We start from the raw sequence: 18,123 nt of genomic DNA on the forward strand, positions 1-18,123 counted from the left end.
AATTGTGCTGGCAGTCAATGGGTTAAAAATCATATAAATGCATGCAATTTTAAGACTCAGGTCATAATGTACAGAGAATTGGGAAACAAAACATACGTGTGTGTGTGTTTGTGTGAGTGAGAGAGAAGGGGTCTAGACAGGACTCAGGAGTACAGAACGACTTCTGGCAAAGGATTTCGCCCGCCTGACGTGACTTCTGTTGCGGAAACCCAACTATTCCCGTGGAAGCCCCCCCAGGCTTGGGGGAAGCAGGCTAAAGAGGACGATTTGCTCCGTAAAGCCCCCCCGCACATATACGGGGGTCCGACTGCCAGCAAAAACGCCACGGGGCAATTGGTGATGAAGGAAGCAGCTGGGGGTGAGTCGGCTGAGATCATGGCGGCCCTCTGTCCAAACTTCTCCTCCCTCCCACTTACGTCTGCTGAATACTTTATAAAACTTTACAAAACTCCCAGTCCAACTAATCCCACAGCAGATCATATCAGTAAAACCTACCTTTAAAGAATAGATTGATCAAACTAAACCGAAGAGATAAGGGGCAGCGTGTGAGCGAAGAGCAAGGAAGAAAAATAACCACGGAAAGAGAAAAGGAGGGTGGCCCTGAGATCCCTTGCGGCTTCAGCGGCGGGTGTCAGACTGAGGTGCCGTGGCATCCCACACAGAATCCTATCCCCGGGATCGTCGAGTGACCCCCCCGTCCAGGTGGCATGTCCGGGAGCGGACGGACCGCCAGGCTTGGTGTGGCTTGCAGGAGACGACGGTGAGGCGGCGGCGGTGTGTGGCACCGGGGAAGCAAGTGAGAAAAAGGGCGCTCGATCTGAGCAACCCTACGGAGGGCCAACTTCAAAGGAGCTTCGTGCTTCATCCCCCCCATTTGATGGCTCCTGGCATTCGTACTGGATTTTGGCTCCGCGCCCCTCCCTTCCCTAATGGCTTTCAACTCCCAGAAGAATCCAGTTTGAACTTGTGGGCTTTCTGACCTGGCTGTGACTGTAACGATAGTACCTTCTCTTTCGTGTCTGTTTTATTAATATTTGGAGTTAAGCGGAATAAGAAGCTCAACGTATTAGAACTGTGACATCGAAACTGCCCGATTGCTGGTAAAACACTTTCACTTTCCGTCTGAAAAAAGCAATAAGACGCTTTGCTGCCATCTAGTGGCCTTTTGGATCCTTTTTTAAACTTTTCTTTTTCCCTCCCATTGTCACATTGAGACCGAAGCGTCGTGCAAGCACATAGTAACGAGAAATTAACTGAAGCAACAATATATTTGTTCTTTTTTCTTTTTTAAAAAAAATTCCCCTTTTTCTTTTTTCTTCCCCCCCCCTCTAGTAACCTGAACAAAAATAATAATTTTTAAACGCTGACTATTACCACTTAAGGAATTAATAATTGATGAATTTGAGTGATTATAATTAAATTTTAACTTCATTAAGGTGTTTTATATACTAAGTAATAGCCATTGTTCGAATTTAAATAATTTTTAAACGGTGAATAGTACTGACCAATGATTTTATAATTGATGAATTTTGCTGAATACAATTAATTTCTACCTTAAGGCACTCCAGAGAGACTAACAAACTATATTAATTGAACATTTGAATTAACTGATATTATGGTATCTATTGGATTAATAATTAGACTGTTTGACTATTGTTATTATCTGTGCTCGACATTTATCTACTAGCCGTTGATTACCCTACAGTGTGTTGTGAGTGGGGGTGGAAAGAAGATTCACAAACCTCTAACAATTTAGTTATCACCCTTAAGTGCCCAATTTAGCATGAGGAAAAGATTTTCCAGCTTTGCACACCGACAATCTCAAAGAATCAAAGAAAAGCAATGTAAAAAACCAACTTTGGAAGATTTTGATGATTTTGAAGAAGAACAACAGGAGATAGATGTTTGGAAATTTAAACCTAAAATCCTAGTGCCACAACCTGAGAATCCAGTCATGGCAAAAGAGAATCAAGACTTCTTCTCACACACTCAAGAGTTGATCAATGATATGAAAATTTCTTTACAAAAAAAAATACAAGACTCAATACAACAGTCTGAGCAGAGAGTTCTTCAGACTATTGCTAAAGTTGAAGAAAAACTAGAATTTAACAAGAAACTACAGACACAACAGTGAATCAACATACTTTAGAACTTCAGGATCACTCTAAATCTATTCAAGATTTGTCTGTTAAATTAGATACCCATGAAGTAAAACTCAGAGACAAAAATATTAAATTTCGTGGTATTCTGAAACAATTCGGTAAGACTGGCCTAGAATCTGACATCAGAGCATTCCTCCATGAACATTACGACTTTGGCGAAGACGACACTGAATTGGGGTATTGCTACAGAATAAATTCAGATATCATTTGTCTACAGGAAACCCACATTAAAAAAGAACATGAAAGGGTTCTTCAAACAAAACATCTTGGGACTCCTTATTTTGCATTAGCTAAAGAAAAAAAGAGAGGGTTGGTTACTTACATCAATGAAAAGAAACTAACTGTTAAAAATCATCACGCCGACCCAGACGGCCGATATCAAATTCTCATCGTACATGGCATGGATGGAGTTTGTTTTACTCTGGCAAACATTTACGCACCTAATGTAGCAAAAGAAAACTTCTTTGAAACCCTCTTTAAAAATTTAATAGCCCATCATCAAGGAGAAATTATACTGCTGGGAGACTTTAATGCAGTAATCAATCCAGCCATAGACAAATTGCATAACAGTCCGTGGGGAAAGTTACTGAGAAATGTCTTTAATTACATAAAGGAGCTTCATTTCACTGATGCTTGGAGAACAAAAAATCCTAAAACAAGAGACTACACATTTTACTCAGATCGGCACGGATTGCATTCCCGAATTGACATGTGCTGGACTTCCAGGTCAATGTTGATGAAAATAGAATCTGTGAACATTGCCGCTAGAACACTATCTGATCACAGTCCGCTTGACCTGGCTTTGACACAAGGAAGGTCAGGCTTAAGAAGATGGAAACTAAATAATCAAATATTACATAAGAAACAAACCTATGAACAATGTAAACGTGATATCACAGAATTCTTCACGTATAACAAAACTCCAGATGTATCAAATTTCACCATCTGGGATGCCAGTAAAGCTTATATCCGTGGCAGAATGATCGCCTTTAATGCCAAAAATTAGGAGAGAAAAAAAGGATTTACAATGACCTTCTAAACCAACTAAGAGAACCAGAGAAAGACTACCAGAATAAACCAAACAAAATTACTTTACGGAAAATAAAACTGATTAAACACAAGATAGATGCCATAGAGACAGAAGAAGTCCATGAGAAGATCAAGTATGTCAAGCAAAGAGTTTTTGAGAAAGCTAACAAACCTGGTAGACTTCTAGCCAATCAACTTTGACAACAAAAAATGAAGAAAAAGATTATAAGAGCAAAAAGTAATGGAATAACTTATAACAAACAAGAAGAAATTGAAAAAATCTTTGTAGGTTAACAACATTATGCAAAAGACGACCTACAGGAGCAAGGGTTGCAAATGTATCTAGCCCCAAGAGGCTATGTCCTTCAGTCAATGGACATTTTCCGTGCGGCTCCTGCTTGTTCTGTCCCCTAAGCTTACCCTTAAAAACATTTACTTCAGCAACATCCAATTTCACTTTTAAATTAAATCAATTCTCGAACTGCTCCACGAGTAAATGTGTTTACTGCATCTCGTGCAAATGTGGAAAATTGTACGTTGGGAGCACAGTTCGTCAGGTGAAGCTCAGGATAGGTGAGCATAAATCTAGAATTAGGCAAAAGATTTTGGACGCCCCCCTCACTATGCACTTTATTAATAACAAACATAGCGAAGATGACATTCGTTTTTTTGTAATTTGGACTTACAGAGGCAACTCATTTGATTTGGAAAATGTGCAAAAAATTTTATTACAGCAAGAAATACGCTTTATATATTTATTCAGATCATTCCGTTTGGGCTCAACAATGAAATGAACTTATCCTGTTTTTTATAAGTAATTTTTATAAGCAATTTCTTACAAGTAATTTTTAAAGCATTTCTATTTTTGTAATCCGTTTTATAAGCAGCGTTCCCTTAACAGAAATGTGTTTCCTTTAAGAAATTTTCTACAGTAGAGCTTGTATAAATTAACATCACCTGTAACCTCAGTATCCGACATTGAGAGCAGCTTTTCAAGCGCCTGGAACTGTCTTGAATATTGTTGAGATCTTGAGAATTTTGTATTAAGGTATGTCAGGCAGACATAACAGTAATGGTTTTTAATTGTATTATGTATGTCGTTAATTAACAACAGCAACTATGCTTTAAGAGTATTTATAGTATTTATTATATTTATGTAGGAGCTTGGTCTCCCGATAATTGAACGGTGTGCTGATGAAGCCGCCAACACGGCGGTGAAAACGTTAAGTTAATCCGGACTGCGTTTCAATCCGTTTTTGATCAATTCTACTGTCTTCTCCATGAATGTCCACGTATGAAGTTGTTTTGGACTCTTAATTACGTTTAAGAAACCTTCAGGTACTAGCAGGAGAATTCCTGCCATTACAACAGATCTCCAGCTGACAGAGATCAGATCACCTGGAGAAAATGGCCGCTTAGGTCATTGGACTCTATGGCATTGAAGTCCCTCCCCTCCCCAAACCCTGCCCTCCTCAGGCTGCACCCCAAAAACCTCCCACCGGTGGTGAAGAGGGATCTGGCAACCCCATAATACTAATATTCAATTCTTTATGCTCATTTGAAGGACTACTGTAGTTCAAGCCTTTATGCTTATTTGAAGGACTACTGGAATAACCCTAGTCATAGAGCTCGTCGGATGGCACTGGGCTAGTCGTTCTCTCTTAGTCCGCTCTACCTCAAAGGGTTGCTGTGAGGAATAAAAAGCAGGATCCCCTTATGCGTGGGCTGCTTGGAAGATGAGTGGGATTATAAATGTGAAGAATGGATTAATGGATGTTCTTGGGCTCCTGTTTCCTTTGGGTTGCCTACATTAATCATACTCTGAAATCTCTCCCAAAGCTGTGCAGCTCCAAAGTGATTTATGCCACAGAAACTTTATTGTGACTGTTCTTCGATTGGCTCTGCTTAATTCCATTTGGGGGGGAAAGAGCAGAGGGAATAAATATTTTATTGCCAAGTTTCTATTCTGTCTGAATTCTGTAAACCGTAGGAGGTTTTGTGGGTAGACAAGGCAAGCACCACTAAACATTGCTTCAGCACTGGAGAGTGTTACTGGCATATCTTTTTTATAACCAAGGTTTTGAAAGTCACATCAGCTGTGAAAAAAGGCTTGAAATTGGTTCTTGGAATTGTTTTTTTGTGTGTGTTTTGCAGAACTGTTGTTTAGACAGGGCGTTTGAGGCCGGTTTCATTTTAAAAGGGGGAAGACAAGCCTGGAGCTGAACTACCCTCTGTAGGAGAGCAGCTTTGGATTTATATTCCCTTAATTATATATTCAGAGGTCTGTTCTACCTTCTGCACAACTGCCCTGAGGGAGGGGCTGTGGCTCAGTGGTAGAGCCTCTGCTTGGGATGCAGAAGGTCCTAGGTTCAATCCCTGGCATCTCCATTTAAAGGGTCTAGGCAAGTAGGTGATGTGGAAGACCTCTGCCTGAGACCCTGGAGAGCCGCTGCCGGTCTGAGTAGACAATACTGACTTTGATGGACCAAGGGTCTGATTCAGTATAAGGCAGTTTCATGTGTGAGTTTCATGTGTGAAGGGTTGCCAACCTCCAGGTGGGGCCTGGAGCTCTCTTGGAATTACCACTGATCTGCAGGCCACAGAGATCAATTCCCCTGGAGGAAATAGCTTTGGAGGGTCGACTCTATGGGATCACATCCCTTCCGAGCTCCCCGCCTCAAACTCTGCTTTTCCCAGGTTCCACCCCCAAATCTCCAAGAATATCCCAACCACCTGAGGGCCAAACTACATGTGAAGCAGGCAGTGTCCTAAATGAACTATCAAGCATTTTTTCTCTCTTAAAAAGTGGCCATGTAGGACCCCAATTCAGATTGGGACTGTTATATATGAGAGAAGGATTAAGCCTCTCTCTCCCCCCCACACTGTTACCATTTTTCTGACTTGAAATGGACATAGAGAGCCGATACATGCTCTATTGGTAGGGTTGCCAGGTGCCTTTTTGCGGAGCCTGAGGAAGGCAGGGTTTGGGGAGGGGAGAGATTTCAAAGCCATAGAGTCCAATTGCCAAAGCGGCCATTTTCTTCAGGTGAACTGATCTCTATCGGCTGGAGATCAGTTGTAATACCAGGAGATCTCCTGCCACCTCCTGGAGGTTGGCAACCATTTCCACTGGAGACCTGCATCTTTCCCCTAGTGGGATAAATAGCAACTCTCCTATCTAATTTCCCTCAATAAAAGGAGACCCTTCTATTTGGTGTAACAGCCCAGTGGCCCCAGGAGCTCTTGTCCGTCCCCCCCCCCATGCCCTTTCAAATGTAGAAACAGCCATGGGGGGCATTTCTGTACCTGAAAAGGCATGGGGTGGGGGAAAGAGCTCCTGGGCCCACCGTGCTCCCTATCCCCACACAAGGACCCTTGTGGCAATTTTTAAAGAACTACAAATGCTTTTAAAATGGCATCGGTGGCCACAAGATGGATCTGTGCATGCCATCACTCATAGCTTGGCCCTAATCCTATGTTTAAACTTCCTCATATATTTCACTGGGATATAAAAGTGTTCCAGTTTATCCGTACTGGGCACAGATTGTCCTCCAGAACCAAGCTGAACAGGCCCAATGAACAGATATGGTGGACCTGGAGGATTTGACTCATTACGTACATACAGAGATGAATTGTCAAAATAGTCTTCTTGTGCCTTGTCTAAATGAACTCCAACAAAGGTCTCTGAGATTTATTTGCTCTTTCCACACTTCTGTAATGCAGCGTTGCGGGTTCTTAAACTCTTCTGATTCTCACAGGCCTCGGCAGCAGTTTTATAGCTCCCACTAATATCGCAGTCTCTGTTCTTGAAAACAATTACCGGTTACGAAAGGGAAGCAATAAAGCAGAGATCAGGAGCAGGCAATGGTGGTGGTGGAAATTACCTCCTCCTGACATGTGGCACTGTGCCAGCCAGACTTTCGTGAAGACTACTGATTACTGCTTAATTGCGCTCGCTCCATGCGGCTAAAACTCAGCTGCCCCAGACATGGGCTAATGTCCTGTTCTGATGCAACCCCCAGCTTAAGGTTGTGATGGATGTCTGCTGAATTTTGACCGATGCCCAATAACCTTTGGATTTGGTGGTTCCCTTATGAAGAAGATCATGACTTCAGAGTTATTTTCCACTATCTTTTTGTTGTTATTAAGAAACCTTTTCTGTTTTGACCATTTTTTCAGCTGGACAGTAAGGCTAGAAGTGACTGCTTGTTATGGAATGCCTCCAGAAAATAGACATACGTTTTCCGAAATGAAGATTCTGCATGAGTGAAGATGAGACTTGGTTAAAGGGAAACCACAGATCTGGGCAGGAGAGGGAAAGATTCAAGTTTATGCTCAAAGCTGTACACATGACCACATTTTTGTAAATAATTTTAAAAACATACCTTATGTTGGAACAAGTGTTCACATCTAAATGCTTCTCCTTCATGTGGGCAGGTTAGTAGATACAGCTAAGATATCTGGGCTTGTTTTGCATTGGATCTCTATCGGCTGGAGATCAGTTGTAATAACAGGAGATCTCCAGCTAGTACCTGGCAGTTGGCAACTCTACCCTAGGGGGCCCTATTTTTGAAAGCTCCTCTTCTATAAACGTGCGTCAAACTAGGTTTCACAAGCTTCTTGAGGTTCGAGCATTTGGGCCTTCTCAATAATGACCTTATTCCTGTTAGAGCCACTCTGCAAATTAATGAAGTGTTAAATGAAGAGGAAAGCATTATTAACCGTCTCACTGCAGGAGGTGAGGGGATGGTGGCATCTTAGCACATAAGGAAGGCAGGTTTAGAATAGCTATGCTTGTTGTGATTATTTACTTCATGCAAGGGGGGAGTTTGATATTTTATTTGACTATTTATAGTCCAGCTTTTCCCCTACAATGCAGGCCCAGGACAGTTTACAATAAAATCAATGATAAAACAGGTAAGTTAGTAAAACAATCTTTAAAAAGAGCCAACAATAAACCTCTGGTATGATACACCGACAATTAACAAAAGACCTAAAAGAACTGCCCCAGGATGTGGTGATGGCTGCCAACTGGGAAGGCTTTAAGAGGGGAGTGGACATGTTCATGGAGGAGAGGGCTATTCATGGCTACTAGTAAAAATGGCTACTAGTCATGATGCTTACCTATTCTCTCCAGGATCAGATGAGCATGCCTATTATATTAGGTGCTTTGGGACACAGGCAGGACAATGCTGCTGAAGTTGTCTTGTTTGTGGGCTTCCTAGAAGCACCTAGTTGGCTACTGTGTGAACAGACTGCTGGACTTGATGGGCCTTGGTCTGATCCAGCATTGTCTTTCTTATGTTCTTTATGTTCTTATATTTTAAGGGGGGCATTTAAGATGCCTTATGTATGTGAGTACCTAAAATGGCAGTATATAAAGTAGTGCCCTTACCTGAATGGTCCAGGCTATCCCAATCTCATCAGATCTTGGAAGTGAATCAGGGTCAGCCCTGGTTAGTACTTCCACCAAGGCAGTCCAGGGTTGCTATGCAGAGGCAAGCAACAGCGAATCATCTCTGTTTGTCTCTTGTCTTGATAACCCTACAACGTCACCATAAGTTGTCTGTGACTCGAGGGCACTTTCCACCTATCATGCAGTGGTCTTCAGGACCTTCATTTAAGGAACAGTTTTATTGACTTGCACAACCTGCTCTCCCTGGTGTGTGTGTAAAGTGCCATCAAGTCACAGCTGACTTAAGGCAACCCTGTAGGGTTTTCAAGGCAAGAGACTAACAGAGGTGGTTTGCCATCGCCTTCATCTGCATAGTGACCCTGGTATTCCTTGGTGGTCTCCCATCCAAGTACTAACTAGGGCTGACCCTGCTTAGCTTCTGAGATCTGATGAGATCAGGCTAGCTTGAGCCATCCAGGTCAGGGCTCTCTCTGGTAGTCTAGTCTTATTGTTCACTTCAGCTGTCCCACTTTGCTCAGCTTGCTTTATAAATCCCCTCTGTTTAATCCTTACTACCATTTCTGCTTGTAGTAGATTGCACTGCTGTAAAAATATTTATTCGCCCGCCCAATTCCCAAACCCTGAAAAGCGACCAGAACACACAATTATCAACAGCGACGGGACACGAAATAGTGAAAGTGTGTGCAAGAAAAAAAAACAAAACAGAACAATAAGCTTGAAGACCACCTCCCAGAGTTACTGTTGTGGTGTTCTCCAGAACACTCACACAGTAACATGCCCTGGTGTTGCTGGTCTTCGCAGCTTGTCCCTGCTAGTAGGGCATTTGATTTACTCGTATAAATTATCCATGGAAAGGAAAAGTGCAAACTTTAAAATATTAACAAGATGCAGAGTACCCCATGAATGATACGTAGTGGAGCTGAAAGCATGATCTTTTCCCAGAATAGGCATTATGCCTCTTGGGACAAACAGAATACAGGAATGTGGGAAAGGAAGCTTCTATTAAATTATTGGGTTATCCAGCAATCATGGCTTGCCTGAAGAAGGTTTACAACCAGTATTGGGAACAAACTTCACATTACACTGGACATGTGCAATTAGGGTTATCAACCTCAAGGTGGATGCTGAAGTTCTCCTGGAATTACAACTGATTGTTATACTACACAAATCAGTTGCCATGGAGGACGTACCAGCTTTGGAGGGCAGACTCTATGGCATCACATCCCTGCCGAGCTTCCTCCCTAAACTCTGCCTGCCCTTGGCACCATTCCCAAATGTCCAGGAATTTCTCAAGCCACAGTTGGCAACCCTCTCTGCAACTGGATATCGGTTTTCACATAAGAGCAGTGGTGTGAAATCCCACCTACTGTCACCAAAGGGAAGGTGACATTTAACCCTGGCCTTCTGCATGATTTTCTCTCCGATACAAATGACCTGCTCAAAGCCGCTATGTGATAAGGCTGACACCGTGAGTCAACATTCAAAAGCTCAGATGAAAAAATGGCAGCTTCGTCACGTAACCACAACTTTGAGTTGGTTTTCTGAATAGGTCTGCAGTGAGGTGTAGTGAGCTGTCAAGGGGGAACATCAGCTGTCAAGGTGGAACTGATGAGGAAGGAAAAAGGGATCCAAAGCGAAACATTCTCAAAAACAAACTCATGCTCTCAAGATAGATTTTTTTTTTTACCAAAAATGAAACAATAGCCATTCTTAGAAAGCTACTCTCTGAGAGATTCCATAACCACAACAGTAATATGTCTGCGGATCACCCAGTATTTTTTATTCCCAAGTTTTACTCACCAGTCTTGCACAGCATTGAAGGATTCTTCGTTGGTGATGTCATACATTAAAATGAAGCCCATCGCGCCCCGATAGTAGGCTGTTGTAATTGTCCTATATCTCTCCTGACCAGCTGTGTCCTAAGATCAATAAAGCATTAACAAATGAGGCTAGAATTCTATGTTGTTAGCTTCTCTGTGCTTACAAAATAGCAGAGTCAAAAGTGCTCAGTTGTTCGTCTGTTCTATTCACAAGCTGGCAAATTCTAGTTTAAAAACCAGTAATTCCTTTTAATATGGTCAAGGCTATAACTGAGTGGAATTTCAAAGCACTGCTTTCCTTTAAATAACGGTGTTTTTTTGTATGTGATACACAGAGGGAAGAGTCAAATACTGAAGAAGAAGAAGTAGAAGAAGTAGAAGAAGAGCTGGTTTTTATATGCTGACTTCCTCTACCACTTAAGGCATAATCAAACCGGCTTACAATCACTTTCCCTTCCCCTCCTCACAACAGACACCCTGTGAGGTAGGTGGGGCAGAAAAAGCTCTAAGAGAGCTGTGACTAGCCCAGAGTCACCCAGCTGGCTTTATGTGCAGAAGTGGGGAAACAAGTCCAGTTCACCAGATTAGTGTCCGTCGCTCATGTGGAGGAGTGGGGAATCAAACCCGGTTCTCCAGATCAGAGTCCACCGCTCTTAACCACCGCTCTTAACCACTATAACTCGCTGGCTCTCTATTAAGTGGAAAATATGGGACACCCAATCTCGTATTTACCACTGTCATACGCCTCGGTAGTGAGGTGGTAGGTGCTGAAGGAAAGCAGTGGCCATGCTTAAGTATTTCCCTGCCTGCCCTTTTCCTTCTACCAACACTCATTCCACCTGTTAGCCCATTAGACTGGCATACAGAACTCTTGGGAGGAGGAAGCAGCAGGGAAAGGATAAGAGAGAGAAAAACAGACTGCAGGGAAAGGGTCAAGCACCTCCCTCCGGCGTACCACTTCCTCTCTTCCCAGAAAAACAATAAACTCTTAGCGACAAAACGATTACTGAAAAATCCCTGCTTCTCATGAAGTCAACTTTACCAGTGCGTACAATGGAGTATGAAGCTGGGCCTGATTGGTAGATTATAAACATGGGAGAGGTTCTCATGATGGGAGGCACCCCATACGTGACTAAGGTTGCCAGGTCCCTCTTCGCCACTGGAGGGAGGTTTTGGGGGCTGAGCCTGAGGAGGGTGGGGTTTGGGGAGGGGAGGGACTTCAATGCCATAAAGTCCAATTGCCAAAGCGGCCATTTTCTCCAGGTGAACTAATCTCTATTGTAATAGAGATTGTAATCTCAGTTGTAATAGCAGGAGATCTTCAGCTACTACCTGGAGGTTGGCAACCTTAATGACTCTCCCTCCTTGTTTGAAACTGCACAGCTCCTTCTCATGGGTGCTTTGAAATGGAGAACTGGCCACCTGAGCTTGGCTTCATGAAGCTGCAGTTTAAGGAGCCAGCATGCTAGGGATGCTTCGTAAATCAGTATTCCCTATCCTCGAGCAACTGTGGTGCCTTATTGGAAATCTATATTCCCACAGTCATGTTGTGGGCAATATGAATTAAACAAAATATAGGGAGAGCCTACAAGGAATCCTTGTTGATTAAAACCACAGCAGCCTAGAAGTTCATCATAGGATGATGACACAGTTTCATGCGGATTCCAAATGTCAACACGCATTGGGAAAATCTGGGTCACCTAAATCCATCTCCATATCGCTAGAAGGTAAGTTAATTCCTGAAAGAGCTAAGGACTACATCACGTTTATAACATTCAACCCTTTCTGCTACACGACTTCTGACAGGAGACAAATGATGTCTGGGTTGAAATGAATTAATGGCATGGATCACTCATCTTTGAGACAGGTTCAAGTCATCGACAATACTCGCTAATTTAGAGGACTTGACAAACAGTTTCGCAGATGCATAGGCCTCTCATTGGCAATGAGTCATGAAAGTTAAACAAAGCTTTTCCTTGCATCCAGCCTCCAGTATTAATAACCAGGAAGGGATGTTTGCCTTCGAACCCTCTCTGTAAGCTATCTAGAAACATCTGCCTGGGCCACTGTTGGAAACACCGCTGCACAAGTTCCTTTATCTGATCCACCATTGTGGTTCTCCAGCATCAAATGGAAAATCCACTGTCCTATAAAGGCAAGCAAATACAGATTTTTCAAGATCTGCCAGTTAGAGTAGCCTGGTTTTTATTAATTATGCTCTTATGGCATTGACCTGTTTTGTTTTTGTTTTTATAAATGTTTCCATTGCAATGACTTTATTTTTAACGGATATGTTTTTATTTATTGTAAGCCACCTCAAGCAAGTTTCAGGAGATTTATTTTCATATGAAGTTTTGAAATAAATAAATCACTCTATTCTGCAAATCATGGGGTGTGCGGCTTCTACCAGAGAGGTGCGCCTAAAACAGTTTTTAGTGCGGGTTTTATTTCTGGGGGTTCAGTCTAACAACTCAAAGGTCTGTATGTTTGTCTGATCCATAGCCTAATTTGAAACATGGATCACTAATGACTGAAGGCTCAAAGAACATTTCAGCCCATTCATAAAATGCAAGTTGCAGACTTGCCAGCCTCAGTTAGCTCCAGTTAGCCATGGGACAAAACAGGGGAGAAGAGTAGACCTTTCCACCTTTACACTAGCGTGGTGTAGTGGTTAAGAGTGGTGGTCTGGAGCAGTGAATAATCTGGAGAACTGGGTTTGATTCCCCACTCCTCCACATGAGCGGAGGATGCTAACCTGGTGAACCGGGTTGGTTTCTCCAGTCCTACACATGAAGCCAGCTGGGTGATCTTGAGCTAGTCACAGCTTTCTTAGAGCTCTTTCTCAGCCCCGCCTACATCACAGGCTGTCTGTTGTGGGGAGGGGAAGAGAAGCAGATTATAAGCTGGCTTCACTCTTTTTTAAGTGGTAGAGAAAGTCAGTATATAAAAACCAACTTTTCTTCTTCTTCTTCTCCTCACTTTTGCTTTTCTAAATGGGCTCTTCTTGGTCTGCTGTTAAGTCTTTTAAAGTGAAAAAAAGATGCTTCCATTTCATGGACAGAGATGAGCGGTCATCATTTTAAATGCTTGAGCCCTGAGAAAAGTAGAATTAAGCAGCACTTTGTGATCCACAGCTCATTCACATTCTCACCTTTGCTTCAACTAGAATACCTTCCCTGATTCATAGATGGAAAAAAAGATTTAGGATCAGAGGAGTTTTTCCAGTGAGGGTCTTTTTGAATACAATTACTAACCCTCTGATTTTTAAGCTTCCGGCTCCGACCAATACCATTCTTGATTCCATGGGGGAGGAATGGATGGGAACTGACACCCCTCAAAGGATGGGAACCGACACCCCACAAAATGATTTAATATCTTGGGATACGCAGCAAATTTTGGAAAGCGGGCTGACCATGCATAATCAGCATTACATGGCTGAAAATACTACCAAACTGAAGGCTATGCCCAATGCTGGAATTCAGAAGGAGGCCGAGGACAGCACAACCTCACAAAACTTTCAATTAGTATCTACCCCCCCCCCTGAATTATTGTTGGAAGTTGATAACATGGAAGAGTGTATTCAGGAGACTTTTGTTGACCTATCTAATCAAGATCAACAATGGATTATGGATAGACTGGACTGCCTGAAGGAGGAATTAGCAAAACAAAGATCTGAAAAATGGTCATTTACCTCCCGGCCACAAGAAACAATGGACACGAACGGGACTCCCTTTCAAGAGCGGGATTAGTGCAGTCCTCAAGAGGCCATAATGTGGGGACGATAGAGATGTACCCAGCCCTATCACTGAATAGTGATGTTGAGATAAATAATCTGCAATGCCCCAATAATGGTTGTGTTTGCTCAGAACATGACAGGGCCCTAAATACAATATCTGAACTAGACTGACTAAATTTTAATATTAAAAAAAAGGTGTAGAATTCAGGGTCAAATTTGTCACTTTATATCTCGGAACATTGCTGGCTGGGGAAGTAAAAGCAGGGATCCTGACTTGCTAAACTTTTTGAAGGGTTTTGATATTATTATTTTTACAGGAGACCTGGTCTCTTACTAATATTTCATATTATGGCTTTACTTCATATACCCTCCTGGCTCATAAAACTAATATCAAGGGCCGCCCTAAAGCGGGCCTGTGTTGTTTGGTTAATAACTCCTGTAAATTTAAAGTTAGGCAACTAGACCCTTGTCCCCCTTTCTCTCAGGCATTTCTCTTACCCACCAAGGAGCTGTCAATTATATTAGTTAATATTTATATTCCCCCTTTTATAGACAGTACTGCATCCTCATCAGTTTGGAACACAATAAATACCTATCTGAACAAACTTTTAGATTCACGACCCGAAGCTGCCCTTTTACTTGCTGGGGATTTTAACGCCAGGTTTGGCCATAATAATATGCAGTTAATTAATTTTATGAAATGGGATGCTGAAGATTTTATACCATTCACATTTTTAGCCCCTAGGTTGTCAAAAGACCCCGTTATAAATCAGGCTGGTCATCATTTGGTGGAACTGTGTGTGAATTTTAATCTATGTCTACTGAATGGTTCTTTACAATATGATCCCTTCGGCCAGTACACTTATATCTCCCCGCGTGGTTGTAGTGTTGTTGATTTTGCAATCCATTCAGCTGACCTAAGCGACCACATTGTCAATTATGTAGTTGGCAATCGATCAGAAAGTGACCATCTACCCTTGCTCCTGACTTTTAAGACTAGTTGTGAACCTGCCAAGCCTTTTTTGCTGAACCAGGATCAGGATCACACTGTCAGCGAGTATAAAAGGATTAAATGGTCTCCATCTACTGTGTCCCAAATTCAGCAATGGACACATAGTGATACTGGGCAGCAGTTATTTAATGAACTATTAAATGCTGAAACCCCAATGTAGGCATTGTCAACATATAACAATATTGTTGACAGACTTGGTGACTTTGCTCAACCAATTAGTCGTAGGTCCTCTAAATGCCTAAATAGCACCTGGTTTGATGTTGAATGCCTTGCGGCAAAGAAAGAGCTATGCCATCTGTTTAAGCTGATGCACTCAGGCCTGTTACCTTGGGTCCCCTCAGCGTACTGTGAAAAGAGAAAAGGGTACCAAATTTTGCTAGTCAAAAAAACAACAACATGCTTTTGCTATGGAGAAATGGTTGCAGTTATTCCAAGCATTTAATAGTAAAAATAGCAAAGCTTTCTGGTCACTAATTTCAGGACTTAATTATTCAGTTGGCGGCAACTTGGCAAGTTTAATTCATGCTCAGGCATGGTTTTTGTACTATTCTAATGTTTTTAATGTGAAGTCCCCAGGGGTTTCTATCAGAGAATATTTTATAGCCCCTGATGTACCAGAATGGCCTCCTGTCACCTGTGATGAGATGAGAGAACATATTATTAGCTTAAAATTGGGCAAAGCCCCGGGACCCAATGGTATTCTTGCAGAGCTCCTAAGGAGTAATTCCGATTGGTGGGCCCCGCCACTCGTACATCTCTTCACGCTGATAGACAAATTTGGTATCCTCCCAGATTCGTGGCTGAATTCTATAATAATACCATTGTTTAAGAAAGGTGATCCTAGTAAACCGGAAAATTACAGACCAATTAGCCTTTTGTCTATTATAGGAGAGCTCTATGCCAAGCATCTCCTCAAGAAATTATCTGAATGGATGGCCCTTCATAATCTCCCAGGAAAGAGCAAATTGGATTTTTACCTAACCATTCTACAACTGATCATTGTACAGTTCTTGCATTTTTGGCAGAAAAATATCTTAAGTTCCCTAGAGGAAAGTTATGTTGCTTTTATAGACCTTCAAAGAGCGTTTGACACAGTCGACAGGCAGATTTTATGGGAGAAACTACGCCATATGGGCCTCGACCAATGCCTTTTGTTTTTATTACGTAACCTCCATACATCCAATACCTGTCAAGTTAGATTTGATGAGGGGAGCCTCTTAACCAAAAAAATCCCAGTGACAAAGGGCGTAAAGCAAGGCTGTGTATTGGCACCATCCTTATTTAATTTATTTATTTCAGATCTCCCTGCATTTTTTGCTAATACTGATGGTCATGCACCCAAGCTAAGCTCTGAGAAAGTCCCTATTCTGTTATATGGGGATGACGCAGCAGTCCTATCCCTTTCAAAGATGGGTCTTAAACGTTCGTTAGCTTCTTTTATCCTATCCTGTAAACGGAATTCCCTATCTATTAATTTTGATAAGACCAAGATTCTGATCTTTTCTAAGACTTGGAAGCAATCCGTTTGGAAAATTGAGGGAAGAGAAATCGAACAAGTGAAAACTTTTAAATATTTGGGGGCCTCTTTTCATTATAATTTAAAATTGATTGCACACCGTAATCAGTCCCTTACCTTGGCAAAAAATAAGATGGCTGCAATAACTCGTTTTTACTATAAGAAGGGTAACCATTTTGTTCCGGCCGCCTTACAGATTTTCCAAGCCACTGTGATCCCGCAACTTTTGTACAGAATCCCAATTTGGATCCAGGGTTTTAATAAAGAAGTGGAGCGTCTCAGGGCAGTTTTTTTGAGGCGCATCCTTGGCATCACAAACTCTGTTTGCTATTTTTCTCTGTGCGCTGAGCTGGGACTGCACACGATATAATCTGGTGCTTGGATCACTACTATCAAATACTGGTTACGCTCTCATTTTCGATGCCCCCCAAGTAGTTTATTGGCAGCTTTACATACTGACTCAGCTGTTTCTAGATGGTCTAGGCTTATCTTAAATAGGATCAGATCACTCAGGATTGATCTTGATTCCTTGTCCAATTCCAGTGAATTATATATTTTTAGGACAATCCAAAAAAGGATATGGGACAGTGACTCCCAAATAATAAAAGCCAGTGCTGAAGGTATCTGCTCCCCTCGTTTTTTAGGCCTTTCTTATCAAATAAACTCTCTGGCCCAGTATTTTTCTAACTTAACTATATCCTTTCACCGTAGAGCATTTTTGTTGGCCAGATTTAATATATTCCCTTCAGCTGTTGTTAGTGGTAGATCAAGGGAATACCACGTGAAGCAAGATGTTGTAGGCGTCAATGCAAAAAACCTGACACAATACATCATATTCTCTTGTACTGTCCACTTTTCACACAGCTTCGATGCAGCTTAATTAGTTCTCTTCCACAATTTACTATTGCAATGACTACTGGAAACATAGCCCATTTATTGGATGACAAAAGCTTCAAAGTTACCACTCAGGTAGCCGAGTTCCTGGCCAAGGTCCTAAAGGAGGGAGAAAGAGGGAGGGAACCCTCATTTAATTGTTTGTTATAAAATTTACTAATGAACTGTGTATTCATTCATTTTTTAGATCCATATCTAGCTGCTTTACCTTGTTTGTTTTGTTACTGTAAATGCCAATAAAGGTTCTGTTTTCTGTTTTCTGTTCTACTATTTTATTTTTAAAAAATAAAGACACAATATAAAGGGATGGGTATTACAATAGTGCTTCAAAATATTGTATCTACTGTTCAATTATTTAGCAAAAGAGGGACAGAATACACACACACGCACTGGGTGGGAATATGCCTTTTATCCTATTTTAATCTCTAACATTCTAAAGTGAGATATATTTATTTTCTATTACTATATTTCTGTTAAACTAAACAAGAATACCTTTAAAATTACAGTTTAATATTATCCATATTCATCTCCTTGTAAC

General features: G+C 41.7%; 1 protein-coding gene and 1 non-coding gene across 2 annotated transcripts in view; one reads left to right on the top strand and one right to left on the bottom strand.

Moving 5' to 3' along the window:
• RAB3C (RAB3C, member RAS oncogene family) overlaps positions 1-18,123 on the bottom strand; it is a 127,221-nt gene that overhangs the window by 63,973 nt on the left and 45,125 nt on the right. The window contains exon 2 of the mRNA XM_056848643.1: positions 10,408-10,526. Coding sequence (XP_056704621.1) covers positions 10,408-10,526 — 119 coding nt within the window. The remainder of the gene's footprint in view (positions 1-10,407; positions 10,527-18,123) is intronic.
• TRNAP-GGG (transfer RNA proline (anticodon GGG)) lies at positions 5,508-5,579 on the top strand. Its single transcript has one exon. It is a non-coding gene; the product is annotated as a tRNA-Pro (tRNA).

The sequence above is a fragment of the Euleptes europaea genome, chromosome 4 (assembly GCF_029931775.1).
Source record: "Euleptes europaea isolate rEulEur1 chromosome 4, rEulEur1.hap1, whole genome shotgun sequence".
Classification (NCBI taxonomy): domain Eukaryota; kingdom Metazoa; phylum Chordata; class Lepidosauria; order Squamata; family Sphaerodactylidae; genus Euleptes; species Euleptes europaea.